The sequence below is a fragment of the Neomonachus schauinslandi genome, chromosome 4 (genome assembly GCF_002201575.2).
Source record: "Neomonachus schauinslandi chromosome 4, ASM220157v2, whole genome shotgun sequence".
Classification (NCBI taxonomy): Eukaryota; Metazoa; Chordata; class Mammalia; order Carnivora; family Phocidae; genus Neomonachus; species Neomonachus schauinslandi.
In genome coordinates, this window is record NC_058406.1 from 78471537 (window position 1) to 78481045 (window position 9509).

At 49.6% G+C, this 9509-nt stretch overlaps 1 protein-coding gene across 2 annotated transcripts in view; it reads right to left on the minus strand.

Annotated features, from left to right (window-relative positions):
* The window catches only part of CNN3 (calponin 3), a 30759-nt gene extending 22444 nt beyond the window's left edge, over positions 1–8315 (minus strand). The window contains exon 1 of one of the 2 annotated variants that reach the window (XM_021690327.1): positions 8018–8315. In XM_021690327.1, the coding sequence (XP_021546002.1) occupies positions 8018–8074 (57 nt within the window). In that variant the 5' untranslated portion in view covers positions 8075–8315. The remainder of the gene's footprint in view (positions 1–8017) is intronic. The other variant, XM_044914076.1, reaches the window with a different exon arrangement.
* Positions 8316–9509: the final 1194 nt, after the last annotated feature.

Consider the following 9509-nt stretch of genomic DNA (forward strand, 5'->3'; position numbering starts at 1 on the left):
ACTGATACAACCTACAGGTCGTGTGTGCATGTGCACGCGTGTGTGCGCGCGCGTGTGTGTGTGTGCGTGTGTGTCTGAGGCGAGGTGGGGCTGAGGGACTGATACAACCTACCGGTCATGTGTGCATGTGTGTGTGTGTTCGTGTGTGTGTGCGTGTGTCTGAGGCGAGGTGGGGCTGAGGGACTGATACAACCTACAGGTTGTGTGTGCGTGTGTGTGCACGCGTGTGTGTGTGTGTGAGGCGAAGTGGGGCTGAAGGACTGATACAACCTACAGGTCTCTCAAGAAAGGTAAAGCAAAAGCGAAGACAATTGCCCTCCAGTCTTCAGAGCAGAGAATGGGCCCATTCAGGGGAAGGGATGTGGCCATATGTGAACTCTCGAGAAAGGCCCTGGAGCTCCAGCTTAGCTGCTAAGGGCCAAGGACGCGGACAAGCTCACAATGTGATGTTTAACATAAGTATAATTTCTATACTTGATTAGAACTATGATTGCTGTTGCTATTTTTGCATTCAAAGTGGAATCACATGTTTGAATGAGAGACTGACTACACATGGTATTGATTATTTTCTCTCCTATTTCCTCCCATGTGAAACAAAAGGAGGGAGGGAAAACTGCACTGAGGAAGCACACACTTGCTCTCCCCCCCCACCGGCCCCCCCCCCCACAGTATGGAGGCTCGTGTAGCACCAAGCAGGCTGAGAGGCAGGGGACAATGCGGAAAGATCAGTGTCTAAACATTTGGGAAGGGGAAAGAAACAATGAAATCACAGCCGGCTCTGTGGAGCCACCCCACAACTAGGACCCCCCAGAAATTTGTGAGGGAGAAGAGGAAAATGGCCATAAATGCTTAGGTTGTGTCTCACCCAAAAGAGTCCTTCCAAGTCCAAAGACCTCCTGTTTTTTCTGCATTCCTGCCTCCAGTTCCCTGGCCTGCCCACTGCAGACTGCTGGGAGCATCACATCCTGAAGCTTCCCCTCCGCCGGAGGAGGACGTTGAAGAAGGTCCCTCCCTAGCTCACGGAGGAAAACTAAGTCTTCTGAGCTCACGGACTTACTTCACACAGGTCTAGGTGGAGCCTTCATCAGACCATTTAAAACGGAAGGCCTCCAGTGACGACCAAGATTTACACATGAAGAGACAGGGGCACCTGGCTGGCTCAGTCAGTGGAGCTGTGACTCTTGATCTCAGGGCTGTGAGGTCGAGCCTCACAGGTGTAGAGAGGACTTAAAAAAATAAAATAAAATAAACAGTCCACAGTCCACTGTGGAAGAATATGAGGCTTCTCTGAAACCAAGAAATGAAAGAGCTATCTTATCTTGTTTAAAAGAAACCAATCTCTTAAGAAGAAAAAGCCAAATAAGAACATGGCCAGAATGCAAAGCCTCTAGCTCCACACAGAAGTCCCTGGCTCTGAGGGGAACGTGGACACAACGAGAACAGGGCTAGAGGCCCTGGGATGTCACAGAGGGGGCACAGGCCGCCAGGGGAAGGAATCTTGGGTAAGGACTCTAGGGGCAGATCCTATTCCTGACACAGAAGCGAAACCCAGAGATATTGCTTAGCACCGTAGTCCCTTATCTGCCAGATACAAGCAGATTCCTGACTGAATGTCCAAGTCCTGGAGATAATCTCACTGTCTAGAAGAGAAGCTCAGAACACAGGACTGAACCTAACCGGCAGGGAACCAGCCAGCAAAGTGGAACAATGGCTAACATTGACATAATGTGCACTTTTGGTTCCAGGCACGATGGATGCTAAACACTTTACATGCATTGTCTACCTTACTTATTTCTCCCAACAACCCTATAAAAGGTAGGTATTCCCATATCCTTATTTTACAGATGAGACATGGGTTACTTGTCCAAAGTGACCAAGTCAAGGGCAGAGCCAAAGATTCCAACCCAGACAGGCTCCACAGTCCATGTTCTTAGCCACTAGGTTCTACTTTCTCATGACAAGAACCTGGAGAAGATGAACGGACATCTTCAAGTTCACAAGGATTTCCCTGGTCATCTCTTTTCATAAAATTTGCAACATATTTTTATATTTTTTAGAATGATTGACATCTCCTCCCCCTCCCCAAACTGCATAAGCCTCAGGCCCCACAGACAGGCAGGATCTACTCTGGGCTCAGGAAATCCTTACCCAAAACCCGAGCACAAGTATATATGAGCAACAGCTAAGAGCCCTCTATGGCCAGGAATTCAGCATTAAGCAGAGCCAATGCACATGGAATATATGCTGTAGGAGTCTAATGCCTAGAATAAAATGAAACTCGCCAAAAAACTAAGGACAAGCCCCCTCCCACCCCCTAGTCGTACTGAGAAGGTGAGTAAAGCATTTTCTCATTCTCCTGGGTATAATGGTAACTGGCTGAAAGACCAAAACCATCCAATTGTGCTTCATTTTTTAAAAATGTTACAGATAATAACTGTGGTTCACAACACACTTTTAAGTGAAAACACTCACTAGCCCCTGTGACCCCCACCTGGAAGGGAAACAGTCTGGGGAGAAAGGATGCGCCTCTGGTTGATGACTGTAGCAGCAAGATCTTCCTCATCAAGTTTTTTTTTTTTTTTTTTTAGTAAGGTCTACACCCAGTGTGGGGCTCCAACTCATGAGCCCAAGAGTCGCACGCTCCACCGACTAAGCCAGCCAGGCGCACCGTCAAGCTTATTTCTGAAATCTAAAAAAGTGGATCGAGACAGACAATACAATTTCCAAGAAGGAAAGAGTGTAAAAAGCTGTGGGTTAGGGCGACTGGGTGGCACAGTTGGTTGGCCATCCGACTTTTGGTTTTAGTTCAGGTCATGATCTCAGGGTGGTGACATCGAGCCCCACAGCGGACTCCGTGCTCAGCAGGGAGTCTGCTTGGGATTCTCTCTCTCCCTAAAATAAAAAAATAAAAAAATTTAAAAAAGCTGTGGGTCACAGGACAGTGAGCTTGATAATAATCTTCATTAAAATTCCAGAGTGAAGAAATTTCAGCATTTTAAAGAGGAAAGCATGGCACCCCTTCTCAAGTTAGCAAATGTATTTATTTTCTTTAACTGTTTTGGTCAAGATGGGGGGGGGGGAAGAGGGCATGTCCCACCCAGGTGAGCTAAATGACCACTTTGCAGGTGGTCTTTGGGACATGCTGGCATCCGGCAGAACCTTCCAGAGTGGACTTCTACTGTTCCTCCCTAATTTGGGAGTTTAAAGAGCCTCAGGGGCAACCCTCTCCAGTCCCCTCCCTCCTCAGGAGCTCTGTACTATCACTTTCCTATCGCTCAATAAACCCTGCTTGGCACCTGGGTGGCTCAGTCGGTTAAGCGGTTAAGTGCTTAAGCGGTTAAGTGGTTAAGCGTCTGCCTTCGGCTCAGGTCATGATTCCAGGGTCCTGGGATAGAGCCCCATGTAGGGCTCTCTGCTCAGCAAGGTGCCTGCTTCTCTCTCTCCCTCTGCCGCTCCCCATGCTTGTGCTCTATCAAATAAATAAATAAAATCTTTAAAAAAATAAATAAACCTTGCTTTGCTTCTCACCAAAAAAAAAAAAAAAAAAGCCTCAGCAACAACAAAGGAATTATCTTGGTAATAAATTTTCTAATGTAATATTAATAAAACTGAAGAAAAACAAGCTGTAAAAAAAAAATCACCTGATCCTTCCAAAATATCATACTGCACTACAAAATTCTTTTATGAAGAATACTCTAACAGGGTTGATTTCCAATTCTTAAAGATAGTAAAATCCACTCCTGATGGATAAATTCATTAAATCAACATATATTGAGCACCAACTACATGCCAAGTTATATTCTAAAATATAGATCTTGATATATCTCATCAATGAATAAGACCAGAACCCTTAGGACTGGTGGAAAGAGACAATAAACAAAAGTTCTGAATTAAAAACCTATTTCTGTGGGAGCCTGGATGGCTCAGTAAGTAGAGCATGGACTCTTGATCTTAGGATCATGACTTCAAGCCCCACAATGGGTGTGGAGCAAAAAAAATAAAAAATAAAAAGCTAAAACTAAACTCATCTATGTTTTCACCATGATTCTGGTATTCTACTAGCAGAACAAGGCAGACCACCTTAGGGTACAACTACAGCTGGAGTCCACCATCACCCTGGGGTTCCCTTTATCAGGAATGCTCTTGGAGCAACTGCTTGTCCAAAGGCAGGCAGGCTGGCAGGACTCGTGGCACATTTGGTCCTATTTAATTATTACTATATGATTGTTTCACTTACTCTTCAGTGATTTACAATTTTAGTAATAAGTCTTCCAACATGGTTTTTAGCTGTTGAGGGCTGCCATTTTGTAACCAAGAAGATTCTGTGAAAAGTACTTTGCTCAAATCATACATTTCATGTGAGCAGGAAATGGTGAGAACACGCATTCCAATCCCATTCTTCTTCTTAATAGTTCAGATAGACTCCCCCCTAAAAGCATCCTGAGGTTAAGATAATTTCAGCTCTACCCACTCGCCCCACAACTCATTTCCTCCACTTTCCCTGGGACCTCTCAGCTCCCTACCCCATTTGCTGTAAGACTGGTGAGGGTGTGCCTCCTTGCGTCCTCAACTTTACAAGGAACTACCCTGGGCCCAACATCTTGTTCAGAGCCAAGCATCAGGAGATGCTGTGCTTTCCTTGAGGGCCTGTCCTGTTTTCTCACAGCTTAAAGGGCACAGAGGTGTATTCCTTTTCATTCTAGTCCGCAAGATGCAGTCAAGGGTCTGGCTCACCCTGCAGAATACATGCAAGACCTTACTACTTTATGAGAGTCTACCTACCCCACCGAACTGTCTACACCAGCTTCTGTGCTGTCCCCGACCCTACTACTCTATTATGATCTTTGTAGATCCAAAGTTACTGACTCCTGTTGTTTAAAGATGTTCAGAGTCCATGCTGAAGGATTCTACTTTTTAGGCTGTTTTCAAACTTCTTGCCCATTAAAAAAAAAAAATAAGTTTGGCATGTTTTGCCATGTATTATCATCTTGCCAAAAAAGTATCTTAAGCTTACAGATTTTTCCCTGAAATTTTACTAATTAAAAGTACTTAAGATCAAAGGCTTATTTAATAGAAATGGAATACTTACAGAGGCAGTGACAAGCCTAAGAAATAGATTACCAATTTTCTATTACTAAGAACTAATAGCTACAACATAGTCACTGAGGACTTACTACAAACACACATCTCAGTGCAATGTTTAGGGGTGGTAACTATCATTCCCCCCATTTTACTGATTAGGAAACAAGGACAGAGATATCCACTAACTTGCCCAACACCATACAAGGTAGTAAGTGGCAGAGGGAGGACTAGAACCCATGTCTGCTCAGGACACTGGGCTGGCCCAGTCAGTAGAGTGCGGGACTCTTGATCCGGGGTTGTGAGTTCAAGCCCCATGGGAGGTGTGAGGCCTACTTAAAAAAAAAAAGAACCCATGTCTGCTCAACTCCAAGGTCCATTCCACACTGCTTCCTGAGGAGGTTTCTATTTCTTCCATTTTATTACATGAAGTTTTAAGAGGGAGGGGGGAAAAAAAAGAACACCTTACATTTAAGCGACATATCAGTTATGCAATACATAAAGAAAAAGCAGGAAGAAATCAAAAGGTGTCCAAACCAAGCGATGTCAAAGTTCATGTTCCATATACCCACTCCACTGTTGGCTCTGTGTCCTCAACTGAAATGCAATATCTCACACAAAGGCCTAGCAAACATGGATATTCGATTTCCAAGCCCAGAACAGATGAGAACAGCATTGTGTAAATAATCACAATGTCAAGAAGTGACAGGTGGACAGCAAAAGTGGGGAGGGTGGGGCAGACAAGAGTGACTTCACTAAGAATATCCCTAAGCACTTCACTAAGATACCACTTTTAGAGTTAAAATTCTTAGAATATTCCAACTTTCTTCTGTGATCGTGAGTGAGCAAATCACAGCCTGTCTGAGCTTCACCATCCCGACCTGCAAATGATGTTGGGTAGCCCCAGCAATCCTTCCCACCTCACTGAGCTGCTGTGCTGTTAAGATCAAAAGACTTCCTATGAAAGGGTACTGTCTGAAGGGCCCATATAAATGAAGGGTGTTGTTAAAATACGGCTTTGGTGCTTAAAGGAATAAACCCACAGTTACAGAAACCAAAAGCTATAATAACTTTCCAAAGGCTCTGAAAACTGAGGTTTTACTGTTTTTAAAAATGTGTAATAACTACAGTGATCCAGCCTCAGTCTCTGCACTTCCTTCGTCGGTCTGCTCAATAAAAAGTAGGAAAAGGGCAGAAGCTGCTTCATTAGTCAGCAAAAAGAAACTAATACGGATATTAACATCCAAGAAAAATAAGTCACTTGAAGGACTGCCAAAGTTATCAGGACCTCATTTACAATGCAAAAGGTAGAGACTCAACTGCCGACGGCCAAGAATCACAAGGGCGAATTAAAATTAATGTGCACAAGCCAGGCCAGGGTAACCCATCCAACAGTTTGGACTTGCCGATTTCCTCTGAAAAGAATCCTAAAGCTCCATGTGTAAGCCTTGAAAAGAACCGAACGATCAGACACACAAACCACTTACTTTTCTGTCCTTTAAAAAAAAATGTTCAGGAGACTGTAAGGGCAACACACTTGACAAGGTAAAGGACCTCAACGTTCCAATTTTAGATTCGGGGGCTAAAATCAACGCTTTGCTTCACCGACTGTGCAGAATTTATGAACAACTGAATTATGCTGCGCAGGCTACAGCAAGGGTGAGAAGAGACAGAACTCCCCCTTTGGGGTTTGACAACGGCGCGCTCCATTGCCTCTCGACAATTCCCTCCACACCGCACACATCCCCAGCGCTGGGATGTTACAGCGCCGACAATGGCTGCGTATTCTACCAGCGGTCGGGCGGTGCGGTGGCAACGCGGACAGGCTTCGGCTCCCGGGAGGTTAATGGGAACTAAACCGCAGCAGCCCTCCTTTGTGGCGCTTTGGCCAGAACAGCAGAAAGGAGACAATGAGCGTTCTGTGCGCAGTTCCGCGCCGATTGGCTGCGCTCTCCCCCCAGAAACCCCTGATGTCACGGGCTTGGAATGCAGGGAGGGAGGGAGGGAGGAAGGAAGGAGAGGATTTGGGGAGGGGGACGCCTCTCATCTCTTTCCCAGACCAAAAGTCCCAAAGATAAACCCAACGCATTCTTAGGCTGGGCAGTGGCAAAGCCGAGAGTTACCAAAGCCAAATCGCCTCGGAAAATATACCCCAAACAAAAGCAACCCACGAAAATATCCTTGATATCGTTAAAGTCTAATGTACTACGAACTTCTGTTTTGTTTTTGTTTTTTTTTTTAATCTCAACTCTACAGCAGATCTCGCTCCCAAAGCGGCGCGCTCAGGCTTTGTGTGTTTTCTGCAGCAGGAAAGCAGAAATCGGCCTCGAGGCACCGCGATTCGAAAACTGGGAAGGGTCCTGGGGTCCCTGGGGCCGGCGGACCGCTCAACGGTCCCCTCCCCGGGAAGAAGCAAGGAACAATGGGGGGCCCAGTTCGGCCACGTAACCGCCTAACTTCGCTTGTGGCTGAATTCGGCCAGGGGTTGGGGTGGGAGAAAACGCTGGGTCGGGCAGCTGCCCAGGCCCGGGCGCACGGCGGGGGCTGCGTGCGGGGTCCCCAGCCGCGCCGACTGGCCCCACCTAAGGGCGAATGACCAGGCAGGAGCGCCCCCTTCCCGGAGGGGCGCGTCCTGCAGCCACGGACTGGCTCCGGTAACTGCAGGCTGGCGCTGCGGGATCCCAGGAGCCCGGGAACCCACCGCCCGCCACCGGTCCCAGCCCGCGGCGCTGAACAAAGCCAGGAGAGCGCCCGGGGGCCGGCGCTTCGAGCCCGGGGACAGGACCCGGACGCGCCGCCGCTCTCGCGCCGCCCCGACGTCTCCTCCCTGCAAAGCCAGACGGCCAAGGCGCGCAGAGGCGAAGCGCGGCCCAGCGCCGCCCCAGTCCCAGGGACCCCCGGGCGGCGTCTAGCTTCCCACCCCTCGCCCAGGGCGTACCTTGTTCTTGACCTCGGCCGAGAGCCCGTAAGAAGGGCCCTTGTTGAAGTGGGTCATGGTGGTTAGGGCGGCAGGAAGAGGCTGCGCTCGGGTCTGGGGGTTTCTCGTATTCGGCTTCCCCGCTCCTGGCCCCGAGGAGTGGCCGCAGCGCGAGATGCTCGGAGCTCGCTCCCCTGGGCGGCGCAGGAGACGCTCAGAAGCGGCGGCGGGGCGCGGGCGGTGCCTCGGCGGCTCGGTCCGACTGGGTCCCGCAAAGCCTCCCGCTCCGCTGCCGAGTCCCCCACGAACTGCCCCCACGAACTGCCCCCACCTCCTCCCCCGGGCCTTCAGGGATTGGCCGACGGGCCGGGCCAATGGAGAGCCGCCTCCTCGCGCTGCTCCGACGAGGGGGCGGGCCGGCCAATTGAAGGGCCACGGGCGCCGCGCTCTCTGCCCGCGCGGGTCTCGGGCCCCCGCCCCCGTCCTCACGCCACGGAGACCCGCGGCGAGGGGGCTCCTCCTCCGAGCTGGGCCGAGGGCTGGGCGGCGCGGGCGGCCAGCGGACTGGAGCCGGCTCAGCCCCGGCGTCGGGCGCTTGGGGGCTTCCCAGCGGCCCAGAATGCACGTCAACTTCCAGGCATCCGCCGCCGCCCTCGGGGCTGGCGGAGGGAGGGAAGCCCACCCGGTCTTTTCCCCGGCTCCCGGCCCACAGCGACTCTGATACGGGGCAGGGCTCCTCCACCCGCGCCTGGGAACACCACGAGCAGCCTCGGAGCCCCTGTGCCAGAGAAAGGGTGGGGGGTCCTTCGACACCTGCTCCTTCCTCCCTACCTCGCAGCCTCCCACACCTGTTGGTCTGACCTCTACCCCGCTGCCGCCGCGGTAACAGCCAAGGCTTTTGGCCAAATTTGAGCTCACCCTGTCTTTAAACCTCTAAACGCAGTGAGGAAAAAACTGGGGACTGTGCCATGGCAAAGCCTGGGGCATTTCAAGTCCTTTTCTGGATTCGCACGGCTCCTTTTTACAAGCATCTGTATCCGGAGTTCAGCTAGTCCAAACACCCAGGTGGCTGTTGCTCTACTTTTTAAATTTTATTTTTAATCTAGAGGACTCTTTGATTGGAGACCTTTGAATAGAGATAAGTATCCTCCTTGGGGCCAGAAGCGGCCTCCATTCTTCCATGGTTCTGCTTCCTACCCACCACTTTCTTTCCTCCGATCTCCCAAGTAATTTCATACATAGGAGGAAGGGAGCATAACTTTGATCAGTCGCCTGAGCTCCTAGCACTGTACCAGGCGTCTTCCAAACATTATCTCATTTACCCCTAGGAACAGCTAGTGGACATCATATCTGTTGGAGAGATGAGAAAAATGAAACTCAGAGACCTAAGTATCCTGGCCAAGGTCTGCCCATCTGCAAAACTTCACCTCTTGTCATCACTTTCCTGGGCACACCTAGGACATTTCCACCCCTGAGATCCTAGTATAAGAGTTTTGTTTACCAAACCCCAGCT